This window comes from Somniosus microcephalus, unplaced genomic scaffold (assembly GCF_052327205.1).
Source record: "Somniosus microcephalus isolate GS21.2 unplaced genomic scaffold, FLI_Smic_1.0 unresolved_chr3, whole genome shotgun sequence".
Classification (NCBI taxonomy): Eukaryota; Metazoa; Chordata; class Chondrichthyes; order Squaliformes; family Somniosidae; genus Somniosus; species Somniosus microcephalus.
Window position 1 is genome coordinate 66039764 of NW_028225181.1, and position 18149 is coordinate 66057912.

The 18149-nt window shown below is 52.6% G+C and overlaps 1 protein-coding gene across 2 annotated transcripts in view; it reads right to left on the minus strand.

Moving 5' to 3' along the window:
* Positions 1-15690: 15690 nt before the first annotated feature.
* The window catches only part of LOC147091816 (NADH-ubiquinone oxidoreductase subunit 8-like), a 45468-nt gene continuing 43009 nt past the window's right edge, over positions 15691-18149 (minus strand). For both annotated transcript variants that reach the window (XM_085976866.1, XM_085976867.1), the window contains exons 6-7: positions 17510-17638; positions 15691-15942 (exon numbers count right to left, since the gene is read on the minus strand). In XM_085976866.1, the coding sequence (XP_085832992.1) occupies positions 15811-15942; positions 17510-17638 (261 nt within the window). In that variant the 3' untranslated portion in view covers positions 15691-15810. The remainder of the gene's footprint in view (positions 15943-17509; positions 17639-18149) is intronic.

Below are 18149 nucleotides of genomic sequence, written 5' to 3' on the forward strand. Positions count from 1 at the left end.
TATGGGGGATGTGTCTCTGATATGGGGGAAGTGTCTCTGATATGGGGGATGTGACTCGGATATGGGGGATGTGTCTCTGATATGGGGTGATCTGTCCCTGATATAGGGGGTGTGTCTCTGGCTGATTTCCCCACTCTCTGACCCAGGGCTCACTGGACAGTGATCAGGAGCAGGAACCCTGGCTGATTTCCCCTCTCTCTAACCCAGAGGTCACTGGACAGTGATTAGGAGCAGGAACCCTAGCTGATTTCCCCTCTCTCTAATCCAGGGGTCACTGGACAGTGAACAGGAGCAGGAACCCTGGCTGATTTCCCCTCTCTCTAACTCAGGGGTAACTGGACAGTGCTCAGGAGCAGGAACCCTGGCTGATTTCCTCCTCTCTCTAACCCAGGGGTCTCTGGGCAGTGATCAGGAGCAGGAACCCTGGCTGATTTCCGCTCTCTCTAACCCAGTGGTCACTGGACAGTGATCAGGAGCAGGAACCCTGGCTGATTTCCCATCTCTCTAACCCAGGGATCACTGGACAGTGATCAGGAGCAGGAAACCTGGCTGATTTCCCCTCTCTCTCTAACCCAGGGGTCACTGGACAGTGATCAGGATCAGGAACCCTGGCTGATTTCCCTGCTCTCTCTAGCCCAGGCGTCACCGGGCAGTAATCTGGAGCAGGAACCCTGGCTGATTTCCCCTGTCTCCATCCCAGGGGTCACTGGACAGTGATCAGGAGCAGCAACCCTGGCTGATTTCCCCTCTCTCTAACCCAGGGGTCACTGGGCAGTGATCAGGAGCAGGAACCCTGGCTGATTTCCCTCTCTCTAACCCAGGGGTCACCGGGCAGTGATCTGGGGCAGGAAACCTGGCTGATTTCCCCTCTCTCTCTAACCCAGGGGTCATTGGGCAGTATTCAAGAGCCAGAACCCTGGCTGATTTCCCTGCTCTCTCTAACCCAGTTGTCACTGGACAGTGATCAGGAGCAGGAAACCTGGCTGATTTCCCCTCTCTCTCTAACCCAGGGGTCACTGGACAGTGATCAGGATCAGGAACCCTGGCTGATTTCCCTGCTCTCTCTAGCCCAGGCGTCACCGGGCAGTAATCTGGAGCAGGAACCCTGGCTGATTTCCCCTGTCTCCATCCCAGGGGTCACTGGACAGTGATCAGGAGCAGCAACCCTGGCTGATTTCCCCTCTCTCTAACTCAGGGGTAACTGGACAGCGCTCAGGAGCAGGAACCCTGGCTGATTTCCCATCTCTCTAACCCAGGGATCACCGGACAGTGATGAGGAGCAGGAAACCTGGCTGATTTCCCCTCTCTCTCTAACCCAGGGGTCACTGGGCAGTGATCAGGAGCAGGAACCCTGGCTGATTTCCCCTCTCTCTAACCCAGGCATCACCGGGCAGTGATCTGGGGCAGGAACCCTGGCTGATTTCCCCTCTCTCTCCATCCCAGGGCTCACTGGACAGTGATCAGGAGCAGGAACCCTGGCTGATTTCCCCTCTCTCTCTAACCCAGGGGTCATTGGGCAGTATTCAGGAGCCAGAACCCTGGCTGATTTCCCTGCTCTCTCTAACCCAGTTGTCACTGGACAGTGATCAGGAGCAGGAACCCTGGCTGATTTCCCTCTCTCTCTAACCCAGGGGGTCACTGGGCAGTGATCAGGAGCAGGAACCCTGGCTGATTTCCCCTCTCTCTCTAACCGAGGGGTCCCTGGACAGTGATCAGGAGCAGGAACCCTGGCTGATTTCCCTCTCTCTCTAACCCAGGGTGTCACTGGGCAGTGATCAGGAGCAGGAACTTTGGCTGATTTCCCTCCCTCTCTCTAACCCAGGGGTCACTGGACAGTGACCAGGAGCAGGAACCCTGGCTGATTTTCCTCTCTCTCTAACCCAGGGTTCACTGGACAGTGATCAGGAGCACGAACCCTGGCTGGTTTCCTCTCTCTCTCTCTAACCCAGGGGTCAGTGGACAGTGATCAGGAGCAGGAACCCTGGCTGATTTCCCCTCTCTCTCTATCCCAGGGTTCACTGGACAGTGATCAGGAGCAGGAACCCTGGCTGATTTACTCTCACTAAATCAGGGGTCACTGAACAGTGATCAGGAGCACGAGCCCTGGCTGATTTCCTCTCTCTCTCTAACCCAGTTGTCACTGGGCAGTGATCAGGAGCAGGAACCCTGGCAGATTTCCTCTCTCTCTCTAACCCAGGGTCACTGGACAGTGATCAGGAGCAGGAACCCTGGCTGATTTCCCCTCTCTCTAACCCAGGGGTCACTGGACAGTGCTCAGGACCAGGAACCTGGGCTGATTTCCCCTCTCTGTCTAAGCCAGGGCCCACTGGACAGTGATCAGCAGCACAAACCCTGGCTGATTTCCCCTCTCTCTAACCCAGGGGTCACTGGACAGTGCTCAGGACCAGGAACCCTGGCTGATTTCCCCTCTCTCTAATCCAGGGGTCACTGGACAGTGATCAGGAGCAGGAACCCTGGCTGATTTCCCCTATCTCTCTATCCCAGGGTTCACTGGACAGTGATCAGGAGCAGGAACCCTGGCTGATTTACTCTCACTAAATCAGGGGTCACTGAACAGTGATCAGGAGCAGGAACCCTAGCTGATTTCCCCTCTCTCTAACCCAGTTGTCACTGGGCAGTGATCAGGAGCAGGAACCCTGGCTGATTTCCCCTCTCTCTAATCCAGGGCTCACTGGACAGTGATCAGGAGCAGGAACCCTGGCTGATTTCCCCTCTCTCTCTAACCCAGGGGTCACTGGACAGTGATCAGGAGCAGGAACCCTGGCTGATTTCCCCTCTCTCTAATCCAGGGGTCACTGGACAGTGAGCAGGAGCAGGAACCCTGGCTGATTTCCCCTATCTCTCTATCCCAGGGTTCACTGGACAGTGATCAGGAGCAGGAACCCTGGCTGATTTACTCTCTCTCTCTAACCCAGTTGTCACTGGGCAGTGATCAGGAGCAGGAACCCTGGCAGATTTCCTCTCTCTCTCTAACCCAGGGTCACTGGACAGTGATCAGGAGCAGGAACCCTGGCTGATTTCCCCTCTCTCTAACCCAGGGTCACTGGACAGTGATCAGGAGCAGGAACCCTGGCTGATTTCCCCTCTCTCTAACCCAGGGGTCACTGGACAGTGCTCAGGACCAGGAACCTGGGCTGATTTCCTCTCTGTCTAAGCCAGGGCTCACTGGACAGTGATCAGCAGCACAAACCCTGGCTGATTTCCCTTCTCTCTAACCCAGGGGTCACTGGGCACTGATCAGGAGCAGGAACCCTAGCTGTTTTCCCCTCTCTCTAACCCAGTTGTCACTGGGCAGTGATCATGAGCCGGAACCCTGGCCGATTTCCCCTCTCTCTCTAGCCCAGGGGTCACTGGACAGTGATCAGGAGCAGGAACCCTGGCTGATTTCCCCTCTCTCTAACCCAGGGATCAGTGGACAGTGATCAGGAGCAGGAACCCTGGCTGATTTCCCCTCTCTCTAACCCAGGGGTCACTGGGCAGTGATCAGGAGCAGGAACCCTGGCTGATTTCCCCTCCCTCTAACCCAGGGGTCACTGGGCAGTGATCTGGGGCAGGAACCCTGGCTGATTTCCCCTCTCTCTCTAACCCAGGGGTCACTGGGCAGTGATCAGGAGCAGGAACCCTGGCTGATTTCCCTGCTCTCTCTAACCCAGTTGTCACTGGGCAGTGATCAGGAGCAGGAACCCTGGCTGATTTCCCCTCTCTATCCCAGGGGTCACTCGACAGTTATCAGGAGCAGGAACCCTGGCTGATTTCCTCTCTCTCTCTAACCCAGGGATCACTGGACAGTGATCAGGAACCCTGGCTGATTTCCCCTCTCTCTCTATCCCAGGGTTCACTGGACAGTGATCAGGAGCAGGAACCCTGGCTGATTTCCCCTCTCTCTTACCCAGGGATCACTCGACGGTGATCAGGAGCAGGAACCCTGGCTGATTTCCCCTCTCTCTAACCCAGAGGTCACTGGGCAGTGATCAGGAGCAGGAACCCTGGCTGATTTCCCCTCTCTCTAACCCAGAGGTCACTGGACAGTAATCAGGAGCAGGAACCCTGGCTGATTTCCCCTCTCTCTAACCCAGGGATCACTGGACAGTGATCAGGAGCAGGAACCCTGGCTGATTTCACCTCTCTCTCTAACCCAGGGGTCACTGGACAGTGATCAGCAGCACAAACCCTGGCTGATTTCCCCTCTCTCTAACCCAGGGGTCACTGGACAGTGCTCAGGACCAGGAACCCTGGCTGATTTCCCCTCTCTCTAATCCAGGGGTCACTGGACAGTGATCAGGAGCAGGAACCCTGGCTGATTTCCCCTATCTCTCTATCCCAGGGTTCACTGGACAGTGATCAGGAGCAGGAACCCTGGCTGATTTACTCTCACTAAATCAGGGGTCACTGAACAGTGATCAGGAGCAGGAACCCTAGCTGATTTCCCCTCTCTCTAACCCAGTTGTCACTGGGCAGTGATCAGGAGCAGGAACCCTGGCTGATTTCCCCTCTCTCTAATCCAGGGCTCACTGGACAGTGATCAGGAGCAGGAACCCTGGCTGATTTCCCCTCTCTCTCTAACCCAGGGGTCACTGGACAGTGATCAGGAGCAGGAACCCTGGCTGATTTCCCCTCTCTCTAATCCAGGGGTCACTGGACAGTGAGCAGGAGCAGGAACCCTGGCTGATTTCCCCTATCTCTCTATCCCAGGGTTCACTGGACAGTGATCAGGAGCAGGAACCCTGGCTGATTTACTCTCTCTCTCTAACCCAGTTGTCACTGGGCAGTGATCAGGAGCAGGAACCCTGGCAGATTTCCTCTCTCTCTCTAACCCAGGGTCACTGGACAGTGATCAGGAGCAGGAACCCTGGCTGATTTCCCCTCTCTCTAACCCAGGGTCACTGGACAGTGATCAGGAGCAGGAACCCTGGCTGATTTCCCCTCTCTCTAACCCAGGGGTCACTGGACAGTGCTCAGGACCAGGAACCTGGGCTGATTTCCTCTCTGTCTAAGCCAGGGCTCACTGGACAGTGATCAGGAGCAGGAACCCTGGCTGATTTCCCCTCTCTCTAACCCAGGGATCAGTGGACAGTGATCAGGAGCAGGAACCCTGGCTGATTTCCCCTCTCTCTAACCCAGGGGTCACTGGGCAGTGATCAGGAGCAGGAACCCTGGCTGATTTCCCCTCCCTCTAACCCAGGGGTCACTGGGCAGTGATCTGGGGCAGGAACCCTGGCTGATTTCCCCTCTCTCTCTAACCCAGGGGTCACTGGGCAGTGATCAGGAGCAGGAACCCTGGCTGATTTCCCTGCTCTCTCTAACCCAGTTGTCACTGGGCAGTGATCAGGAGCAGGAACCCTGGCTGATTTCCCCTCTCTATCCCAGGGGTCACTCGACAGTTATCAGGAGCAGGAACCCTGGCTGATTTCCTCTCTCTCTCTAACCCAGGGATCACTGGACAGTGATCAGGAACCCTGGCTGATTTCCCCTCTCTCTCTATCCCAGGGTTCACTGGACAGTGATCAGGAGCAGGAACCCTGGCTGATTTCCCCTCTCTCTTACCCAGGGATCACTCGACGGTGATCAGGAGCAGGAACCCTGGCTGATTTCCCCTCTCTCTAACCCAGAGGTCACTGGGCAGTGATCAGGAGCAGGAACCCTGGCTGATTTCCCCTCTCTCTAACCCAGAGGTCACTGGACAGTAATCAGGAGCAGGAACCCTGGCTGATTTCCCCTCTCTCTAACCCAGGGATCACTGGACAGTGATCAGGAGCAGGAACCCTGGCTGATTTCACCTCTCTCTCTAACCCAGGGGTCACTGGACAGAGATCAGGAGCAGGAACCCTGGCTGATTTCCCTCTCTCTCTAACCCAGGGGTCACTGGACAGTGATCAGGAGCAGGAACCCTGGCTGATTTCCCCTCTCTCTCTATCCCAGGGTTCACTGGGCAGTGATCAGGAGCAGGAACCCTGGCTGATTCCCTCTCTCTCTCTAACCCAGGGGTCACTGGGCAGTGATCAGGAGCAGGAACCATGGCTGATTTCCCCGCTCTCTAACCCAGGGGTCACTGGACAGTGATCAGGAGCAGGAACCATGGCTGATTTCTCCTCTCTCTCTAACCCAGGGGTCACTGGGCAGTGATCAGGAGCAGGAACCATGGCTGATTTCCCCTCTCTCTAACCCAGGGATCAGTGGACAGTGATCAGGAGCAGGAACCCTGGCTGATTTCCCCTCTCTCTAACCCAGGGGTCACTGGGCAGTGATCAGGAGCAGGAACCCTGGCTGATTTCCCCTCCCTCTAACCCAGGGGTCACTGGGCAGTGATCTGGGGCAGGAACCCTGGCTGATTTCCCCTCTCTCTCTAACCCAGGGGTCACTGGGCAGTGATCAGGAGCAGGAACCCTGGCTGATTTCCCCTCTCTATCCCAGGGGTCACTCGACAGTTATCAGGAGCAGGAACCCTGGCTGATTTCCTCTCTCTCTCTAACCCAGGGATCACTGGACAGTGATTAGGAGCAGGAACCCTGGCTGATTTCCCCTCTCTCTCTATCCCAGGGTTCACTGGACAGTGATCAGGAGCAGGAACCCTGGCAGATTTCCCCTCTCTCTTACCCAGGGGTCACTCGACGGTGATCAGGAGCAGGAACCCTGGCTGATTTCCCCTCTCTCTAACCCAGAGGTCACTGGGCAGTGATCAGGAGCAGGAACCCTGGCTGATTTCCCCTCTCTCTAACCCAGAGGTCACTGGACAGTAATCAGGAGCAGGAACCCTGGCTGATTTCCCCTCTCTCTAACCCAGGGGTCACTGGACAGGGATCAGGAGCAGGAACCCTGGCTGATTTCCCCTCTCTCTCTATCCCAGGGTTCACTGGGCAGTGATCAGGAGCAGGAACCCTGGCTGATTTCCTCTCTCTCTCTAACCCAGGGGTCACTGGGCAGTGATCAGGAGCAGGAACCCTGGCTGATCTCCCCACTCTCTAACCCAGGGGTCACTGGGCAGTGATCAGGAGCAGGAACCCTGGCTGATTTCCCTCTCTCTAACCCAGGGGTCACTGGGCAGTGATCAGGAGCAGGAACTCTGGCTGATTTCCTCTCTCTCTAACCCAGGAGTCACTGGGCAGTGATCATGAGCAAGAACTCTGGCAGATTTCCCATCTCTCTAACCCAGGCGTCTCTGGGCAGTGATCAGGAGCAGGAACCCTGGCTGATTTCATTTCTCTCTAACCCAGGGCTCACTGGACAGTGATCAGGAGCAGGAACCCTGGCTGATTTCCCTCTCTCTCTAACCCAGGGGTCACTGGACAGTGATCAGGAGCAGGAACCCTGGCTGATTTCCCCTCTCTCTAACTCAGGGGTAACTGGACAGTGCTCAGGACCAGGAACCTGGGCTGATTTCCCCTCTCTCTAACCCAGGGGTCACTGGACAGTGATCAGGAGCACAAACCCTATCTGATTTCCCCTCTCTCTAACCCAGTTGTCACTGGGCAGTGATCATGAGCAGGAACCCTGGCTGATTTCTCCTCTCTCTAACCCAGGGGTCGCTGGGCAGTGATCAGGAGCAGGAACCCTGGCTGATTTCCCCTCTCTCTAACCGAGGGGTCACTGGACAGTGATCAGGAGCTGGAACCCCGGCTGATTTCCTCTCTCTCTAAGCTAGGGCTCACTGGACAGTGATCAGGAGCGCAGACCCTGGCTGATTTCCCCTCTCTATCCTAGGGGTCACTGGACTGAGATCAGGAGCAGGAACCCTGGCTGATTTCCCCTCTCTCTCTATCCCAAGGGTCACTGGACAGTGATCAGGAGCAGGAACCCTGGCTGATTTCTCCACTCTCTCTATCCCAGTGCTCACTGGGCAGTGATCAGGAGCAGGAACCCTGGCTGATTTCCCCTCTCTCTAACCCAGGGGTCACTGGACAGTGATCAGGAGCTGGAACCCTGGCCGATTTCCCATCTCTCTATCCCAGGGGTCACCGGACAGTGATCAGGAGCAGGAACCCTGGCTGATTTCCTCCCTCTCTCTGACCCAGTTGTCACTGGACAGTGATCAGGAGCTGGAACCCTGGCTGATTTCCTCTCTGTCTAAGCCAGGGCTCACTGGACAGTGATCAGGAGCAGGAACCCTGGCTGATTTCCTCCCTCTCTAACCCAGGGGTCACTGGACAGTCATCAGGAGCTGGAACCCTGGCTGATTTCCTCTCTGTCTAAGCCAGGTCTCACTGGACAGTGATCAGGAGCACAAACCCTGGCTGATTTCCTCTCTCTCTCTAACCCAGGGGTCACTGGACAGTGATCAGGAGCACGGACCCTGGCTGATTTCCCCTCTCTCTCTAACCCAGGAGTCACTGGACAGTGATCAGGAGCACGGACCCTGGCTGATTTCCCCTCTCTCTCTAACCCAGGAGTCACTGGACAGTGATCAGGAGCAGGATCCCTGGCTGATTTCCCATCTCTCTCTAACCCAGGAGTCACTGGACAGTGATCAGGAGCAGGATCCCTGGCTGATTTCCCATCTCTCTCTAACCCAGGGTCACTGGACAGTGATCAGGAGCAGGAACCCTGGCTGATTTCCCCTCTCTCTAACCCAGGGCTCACTGGACAGTGATCAGGAGCAGGAACCCTGGCTGATTTCCCCTCTCTCTAACCCAGGATTCACTGGACAGTGATCAGGAGCAGGAACCCTGGCTGATTTCCTCTCTCTCTCTCTCTGACCCAGTTGTCACTGGACAGTGATCAGGAGCAGGAACCCTGGCTTATTTCTCCTCTCTCTCTAACCCAGGAGTCTCTGGACAGTGATCAGGAGCCTGAAGGAGACGGGCATCATCTACAGTTCTAACACTTGCACAGGTCTTGGTATCATCTGCAAATTTGCAGTTTGTGCCCCAGCACCTACATCCAGATCATTAATAAAAGTAGTAAAGAGGAACGGTCCCAACACTGATCCCTGCGGGACAGCACTGGTGACCAGTCCCCAAACAGATCCAAATCCGTCTAGAGCTACTTTTTGCCTACGTCCTGCCAGCCAGTTCTGAATCCAGGTCAATATATTACCACTAATACCAGAGGCTTTGATCTTATAGAGAAGCTTCTTATGCGGTACCTTATCAAAAGCTTTTTGGTAATCTAAGTAGACAATGTCCACTGGACTTCCCTCATCACCAACTTTGTAATTTCTTCAAAAAATACAATTAGATTTGTAAGACATGACCGCCTTTTTATGAAGCCATGTTGGGTGTCCCTAATATGACCCTCTCTATCCAAGTATTCATATATTGCATCCCCAATGATTCCTTCAAGAATCTTCCCTATTACTGATGTTAAACTAATGGGCCTATAGTTACCCGGGTCTGTCTTGTCACCTTTTTTAAAGATGGAGACTACATTAGCCTCCTTCCAGTCTCTAGGAACCATTCCAGAGTGCAGTGAGCTATTAGAAATACAGGCTAGGGGCTGGCACAGCACATGCCCCATCTCCCTGAGGACTCTCGAGTGGATATCATCCGGCCCGGCTGCTCCATCTACTTTCAAGTTCTTGATTCTTTCTAAAACAGCCTTTCCCCATCGAGCCTATCCAAACCCATCATAATCTTGTACACCTCTATCACATCACCCCTCAACCTCCTTTGCTCTAATGAAATCAAATCCAGCTTCTCCAACCTGTCCTTGTAGCTGAGTTCCCCCCATCCCCGGAACCATTCTGGTAAATCTCCTCTGCACCCTCTCAAGGGCCTTCACATCCTTCCTAAAGTATGGTGACCAGAACTGGACGCAATACTCCAGTTGTGGCCTAACCAGCGCTTTATAAAGGTTCAGCATAACTTCTCCACTTTTGTACTCAATACCTCTATTTATGAAGCTCAAGATCCCATATGCTTTGTTAACCACTCTCTCAATGGCCCAGAACTTGGTGTCGGGAGCTTGCCGCGCGTGCAAGCCCCCGGTCTGCACTCACCCTGCGCGCTGACATCTGAAGCCCGGGCCTGCTCGCATTTCCTGTCACAGGCCCGGTTCTGATGTCAGCGCGCAGTGCTTACCTGATCCAGCGGCGTAGTTAGTGCGATGTGCCGGCTGGGATCAGGTGAGCACTGTACAACCAATCAGGGGAGGGGAAGGTTCATTCATGAGTTTGAGAGTAAGAACTGTCAAACTCATGAAAACTACGGGGGCCCAAAACACTATTTAAACTTTAAATAAACATTTAAAAAACATCCCAATCATTAAATTAAGTATAAATAAGTTAAAAAAAATAATTTAAACAATTTTTTTTTTGAAAAAAATAAATTTTTAATAAAAAGGGTCTAAAACTAAACTTACCTTATTGTAGATTCTTTAAAATAATAAACCTGTGGAAAATTTTTTTCTAAATTACACTAAAACACCACTTACCTGTAAAAATAAATACTTACGTGTGCTTTTTACAAGCGTAAAGACCGGAGGCCTTTAGACATGCGCAAATCCCCCAAAGCAGAGGAAATCCAAGACGCACGCGTTGCCCCCTACAGCGCACGCGCTAGCCTCTTCACCTCTTGGGTTGGAGGAGAGGAAATGCCGGTTTTCAGCGCATGCGCTGTGCATGCTGAAAACCGGCATTTCCTCCGGCCAGACGCATGAGTACCCCTTCCGTTACTGCCCCAATATGTCCCGCCACCTTCAGGGACCGATGCACATTAACTCCCAGGCCCCTCTGTCCCTGCACACTCTTTAAAACTGTGCCATTCAGTGTATATTGCCTCTCCCTGTCCCTTCCGCCAAAATGCATCACCTCACACTTCTCTGTATTAAATTCCATCTGCCACTTGTCTGCCCAGTCTGCTAGCCTTTCTATGTCCTGTTGCAGTCGATTGGTATCATCACTGTTTACCACACCCCCAAGTTTGGTGTCATCGGCAGATTGTGGGAGAATACAACACTTGGGGCCATCACTACAAGATCATTACTAATAGGAAATTAAGGAGCAATTTCTTTCCTCCGACAGTTGTTAGAATGTGGAACTCGCTACCACAGGAAGTGATTGTGGTGAATATTTAGATACTATTAAAAGGGAAACTGGATGAGTACATGACCAACAAGTGAATCGAAAGATATGCGGAGATGCTAAGATGAGGTAGCTGCAATGGGAGGAGAATCATGTGGAGCATAAATACCAGCAGAGACTAATTGGGCCGAATGGCCTGTTTGCGTGCTGTATATTCCATGTAATATAATCCTCTGTACTGCAGATCCGTTGTCTGCCTACATAGAAAAATAGGCGCAGGAGTCGGCCATTCGGCCCTTCGAGCCTGCTCCGCCATTCAATATGACCATGGCTGATCCTCTATCTCAATACCATATTCCCGCTCTCTCCCCATACCCCTTGATGCCTTTTGTGTCTAGAAATCTATCTATCTCCTTCTTAAATATATTCAGTGACTTGGCCTCCACAGCCTTCTGTGGTAGAGAATTCCACAGGTTCACCACCCTCTGAGGGAAGAAATGTCTTCTCATCTCAGTTCTAAATGTCCTACCCCGTATCCTGAGACTGTGGCCCCTTGTTCTAGACCCCCCCCAGCCAAGGGAAACACCCTCCCTGCATCCAGTCTGTCTAGACCTGTCAGAATTTTATACGTTTCAATGAGATCCCCTCTCATTCTTCTAAACTCGAGTGAATACAGGCCTACTCGACCCAATCTCTCCTCATACGACAGCCCTGCCATCCCAGGAATCAGTCTGGTGAACCTTCGCTGCACTCCCTCCATGGCAAGTATATCCTTTCTTAGGTAAGGAGACCAAAACTGCACACAGTACTCCAGGTGTGGTCTCACCAAGGCCCTGTATAACTATAGTAAGACATCCTTGCTCCTGCACTCAAATCCTCTTGCAATGAAGGCCAACATACCATTTGCCTTCCTAACCGCTTGCTGCAACTGCATGTTTGCTTTCAGTGACTGTGTACAAGGACACCTATTGACCAGGCTTTTACTCTCGAAACTGCGAATGAATTGCTGCACTAAGTAGCTGAAGGGACTCAATACAGAAGAGCTCAGATGGAAAGCAGCAAACTAGTGGGCCTGTCCTGAAAGACAATGTGGGAAATGTCAATCAGAAACAGCGGCGAGTCCTGAACACAGTGTTCACCCCGCCGCTGGCTGTCTCTTCAGATCTCCAGCGACTGCTGGTGTAATTCAGTAGATGGCAGTCTGGGGCTGAATATTATATTCCTGGACTGGAAACACTGGGAGCCGCCTCTGGGCTGTGCTCAGTTGTTTCTGATTATTAATGAATTGAATAATTGAGGTAAGTGGACATTTCACCTCCCCCTTCACCTGCTCTCTGAACTTAGACTGGGTAACCCCATAAATAAAGGTGTATGTGCAGCAACTTAAATCCACCAGCATAACTCCAGCTTGTGAAGAGATATTCATTGTAATAAAGGGGATTTGTTCCTGTAATACTATAATATAAGAATTCTATAACATAGACCAGCCACAGCAGTATGAAGCTGGCGGATATGGTGAAGAGTAAAATCACAGACTTCCTTCTGCTCTCCATCTCTGGGTCTCTCTCATTCTCTCCCTCATTCTCACCCCTCAGTCCCTTACGGACCCTACTGGACACCAAAATGTTTCTGACTGTCAGGGCGTTGAGCAGCAGAATGAAACCCAGTGGGAGCAATGGGGTTAAAACGGTATCAACCCAATCAAATCCCACCAACCTGGGCTCAGTATGATAGCTTGGGATTGAGTCACAGTACCACGGCACATTGTCGATTATCTCCCAGGGTGATTTGTAAAGTAGAAGGGAACGTTTTTTCAAACAGAGCAGAATGCCGGTTGTTCCCAGAACCACAGCCGCAGTTTTCTCGGTGCAATATTTAGTTTTCAGCTTCTGGCAACAAATGGCCACAAATTGATCAAAGGTGAAAGTGATGGTGAACCAGACAGAACAGTCTGTGGCTGCACTGGTCAGGACAGCGAGAACACTACACACAGGGGTGCTGTCCAGGACACACACTGGGAAATAATGCCCATTGATCTGTCTCAGTGTGACCTCAGTGACAATGACTGGGACAGTGTGAACACTACACACAGGGGTGATGTCCAGGAAACACACTGGGAAATAATGCCCATTGATCTGTCTCAGTGTGACCTCAGTGACAATGACTGGGACAGTGCCAACACTACACACAGGGGTGATGTCCAAGAAACACACTGGGAAATAATGCCCATTGATCTGTCTCAGTGTGACCTCAGTGACAATGACCAGGACAGCGAGAACACTACACACAGGGGTGATGTCCAGGAAACACACTGGGAAATAATGCCCATTGATCTGTCTCAGTGTGACCTCAGTGACAATGACCGGGACAGCGAGAACACTACACACAGGGGTGATGTCCAGGACACACACTGGGAAATAATGCCCATTGATCTGTCTCAGTGTGACCTCAGTGACAATGACCGGGACAGCGAGAACACTACACACAGGGGTGATGTCCAGGACACACACTGGGAAATAATGCCCATTGATCTGTCTCAGTGTGACCTCAGTGACAATGACCGGGACAGCGAGAACACTACACACAGGGGTGATGTCCAGGACACACACTGGGAAATAATGCCCATTGACCTGGTTCAGTGTGACCTCAGTGACAATGACCGGGACAGTGCCAACACTACACACAGGGGTGCTGTCCAGGACACACACTGGGAAATAATGCCCATTGATCTGTCTCAGTGTGACCTCAGTGACAATGACCAGGACAGTGCAAACACTACACACAGGGGTGATGTCTAGGAAACACACTGGGAAATAATGCCCATTGATCTGTCTCAGTGTGACCTCCGTGACAATGACCGGGACAGTGCGAACACGACACACAGGGGTGATGTCCAGGACACATACTGGGAAATAATGCCCATTGATCTGTCTCAGTGTGACCTCAGTGACAATGACCGGGACAGTGTGAAGACTACACTCAGGGGTGATGTCCAGGACACACACTGGGAAATAATGCCCATTGATCTGTCTCAGTGTGACCTCAGTGACAATGACCGGGACAGTGTGAACACTACACACAGGGGTGATGTCCAGGAAACACACTGGGAAATAATGCCCATTGATCTGTCTCAGTGTGACCTCAGTGACAATGACTGGGACAGTGCAAACACTACACACAGGGGTGCTGTCCAGGACACACACTGGGAAATAATGCCCATTGATCTGTCTCAGTGTGACCTCAGTGACAATGACCGGGACAGCGAGAACACTACACACAGGGGTGATGTCCAGGACACACACTGGGAAATAATGCCCATTGATCTGTCTCAGTGTGACCTCAGTGACAATGACTGGGACAGCGAGAACACTACACACAGGGGTGATGTCCAGGACACACACTGGGAAATAATGCCCATTGACCTGGTTCAGTGTGACCTCAGTGACAATGACCGGGACAGTGCCAACACTACACACAGGGGTGCTGTCCAGGACACACACTGGGAAATAATGCCCATTGATCTGTCTCAGTGTGACCTCAGTGACAATGACCAGGACAGTGCAAACACTACACACAGGGGTGATGTCTAGGAAACACACTGGGAAATAATGCCCATTGATCTGTCTCAGTGTGACCTCCGTGACAATGACTGGGACAGTGCGAACACTACACACAGGGGTGATGTCCAGGACACATACTGGGAAATAATGCCCATTGATCTGTCTCAGTGTGACCTCAGTGACAATGACCGGGACAGTGCGAACACTACACACAGGGGTGATGTCCAGGACACACACTGGGAAATAATGCCCATTGATCTGTCTCAGTGTGACCTCAGTGACAATGACTGGGACAGTGCGAACACTACTCAGGGGTGATGTCCAGGAAACACACTGGGAAATAATGCCCATTGATCTGTCTCAGTGTGACCTCAGTGACAATGACCGGGACAGTGCAAACACTACACACAGGGGTGCTGTCCAGGAAACACACTGGGAAATAATGCCCATTGATCTGTCTCAGTGTGACCTCAGTGACAATGACCGGGACAGTGCGAACACTACACACAGGGGTGATGTCCAGGAAACACACTGGGAAATAATGCCCATTGATCTGTCTCAGTGTGACCTCAGTGACAATGACCGGGACAGTGCGAACACTACACACAGGGGTAATGTCTAGGACACACACTGGGAAATAATGCCCATTGACCTGGTTCAGTGTGACCTCAGTGACAATGACCGGGACAGTGTGAACACTACACACAGGGGTGATGTCCAGGACACACACTGGGAAATAATGCCCATTGATCTGTCTCAGTGTGACCTCAGTGACAATGACTGGGACAGTGTGAACACTACACACAGGAGTGATGTCCAGGACACACACTGGGAAATAATGCCCATTGATCTGTCTCAGTGTGACCTCAGTGACAATGACCGGGACAGTGCGAACACTACACACAGGGGAGATGTCCAGGAAACACACTGGGAAATAATGCCCATTGACCTGGTTCAGTGTGGCCTCAGTGACAATGACAATAAGGGTCACAGACAAACTCGAGACAGAGATAGGGGTCACAGACAAACCAGAGACAGAGACAGGGGTCACAGACAAACCCGAGACAGAGATAGGGGTCACAGACAAACCAGAGACAGGGGTCACAGACAAACTCGAGACAGAGGTAAGGGTCACAGACAAACTCGAGACAGAGGTCCGTTTCAAACGTTAGATTTATTCACACACGTCCGTTGAAAGACATCAGGCACAGACAGACAGTCTGTGGCACAGAAAGACAGTCGGCGGTACAAACAGACAGCTGGCCGGCAGCACAATCAGCGGTACAGGTAGTCGGCCTGGATATTGGCTCCGATCTCTGCTTCCCACTTGTCCCCATTGTTCAGCAGCTTCTCCTTGTTGTACAGCAGTTCCTCATGTGTTTCGGTGGAGAACTCGAAGTTAGGACCCTAGCGGGGGAGAGAGAGAGAGAGAGAGAGAGAACGAGAGGTAGGAGAGAGAACGAGAGGGGTAGAGAGAACGAGAGGGGTAGAGAGAACGAGAGGGGGAGAGAGAGCGAGAGAGACCAGTTAGCCTAACATCGGGAAATTGCTAGAGTCTATAATTAAGGATAGGGTGACTGAACACCTCGAAAATTTACAGTTGATCGGAGAGAGCCGGCATGGATTTGTGAAAGGGAGGTCACGCCTGACAAAACTGATTGAATTTTTTGAGGAGGTGACTAAAGTAGTGGACAGGGGCATGTCTATGGATGTTATTGATATGGACTTCCAGAAGGCATTTGATGAAGTCCCACATGAGAGACTGTTAACTGGAATTGAAGGCAAATTATTGACCTGGTTAGGAAATTGGCTGAGCGACAGGAGACAGAGAGTAGGGATAATGGGTCGGCACTGTAATTGGCAGGAGGTGACTAGTGGTGTCCCGCAGGGATCTGTGTTGGGGCCTCAACTATTCACAGTGTTTATTAACAACTTAAATGATGGCATAGAAAGTCATATATCCAAATTTGCCGATGACACAAAGATAGGCGTCACTGTAGGCAGTGTAGATAGAAGCATAAAATTACAGAGGGATATCGATAGATTTAGTGAATGGGCCAAACTGTGGCAAATGGATTTCAGTGTAGGCAAATGCGAGGTCATCCACTTTGGACCTAAAGAGGATCGAACAGGGTACTTTCTAAATGATGAAAAGCTGAAAACAGTGGGTGTCCAAAGAGACTTGAGGGTTCAGGAGAGACTTGAGGGTTCAGGTACATCGATCATTAAAATGTCATGAACAGGTACAGAAAATAATCAAACAGGCTAATGGGATGCTGGCCTTTATATCTCGAGGACTAGAGTACAAGGGGGTAGAAGTTATGCTGCAGCTGTACAAAACCCTGGTTAGACCACACCTGGAGCACTGGGAGCAGTTCTGGGCACCGCGCCTTAGGAAGGATATATTGGCCTTGGAGGGAGTGCAGCGTAGGTTTACCAGAATGATACCTGGACTTCAAGGGTTAAGTTACGAGGAGAGATTACACAAACTAGGGTTGTATTCCCTAGAATTTAGAAAGTTAAGGGGTGATCTGATCAAAGTTTTCAGGATATTAAGGGGAACAGATAGGGTAGATAGAGAGAAACTATTTCCGCTGGTTGGGGATTCTAGGACTAGGGGGCAGAGTCTAAAAATTAGAGCCAGACCTTTCAGGAGTGAAATTAGGAAACACTTCTACACACAAAGGGTGGTAGAGGTTTGGAACTCTCTTCCGCAAACAGCAATTGATGCTCGATCAATTGTTAATTTTAAATCTGAGATTGATAGGTTTTTGTTACCCAAAGGTATTAAGGGATATGGGCCAAAGGCGGGTGTATGGAGTTAGGTCACAGATCAGCCATGATCACATTGAATGGTGGAACAGGCTCGAGGGGCTGAATGGCCTCCTCCTGTTCCGATGTTCCAGTGAGGGAGGGAGGGGGAGAATCAGGCACTCGGAGACAGACAGCCCTAACCTTGCCTTCTTGTACCTACCTCTACAATGGCATCGACTGGGCAGGCCTCCTGACAGAAGCCACAGTAAATGCACTTGGTCATATCGATGTCATACCTCGTCGTCCTCCGACTCCCGTCAGCCCTTGTCTCAGCTTCAATAGTGATCGCCTGAAAACAGGGCGAGAGAGAGAGAGACAGTGAGTGGAAGGGCGAGAGCGGGGGGACGGGGGCCTCGAGGGCGGGGGGGGCGGGGGCCGGGACATCGAGAGTGGGGCAGGAGCCTCGAGAGCGGGGGCCTCGAGAGCGGGAGGACGGGGACCCCGAGAGCGGGGGGACGGGGACCCCGAGAGCGGGGGGACGGGGACCCCGAGCGCGGGGGAAGGGGGCCTCGAGAGCGGGACGGGGGCCTCGAGAGCGGGACGGGGACCTCGAGAGCGGGGGGACGGGGACCTCGAGAGCGGGGGGACGGGGACCTCGAGAGCGGGGGGACGGGGACCTCGAGAGCGGGGGGACGGGGACCTCGAGAGCGGGGGGACGGGGACCTCGAGAGCGGGGGGACGGGGACCTCGAGAGCGGGGGAGACGGGGACCTCGAGAGCGGGGGGACGGGGACCTCGAGAGCGGGGGGGACGGGGACCCCGAGAGCGGGGGGGACGGGGACCCCGAGAGCGGGGGGGCGG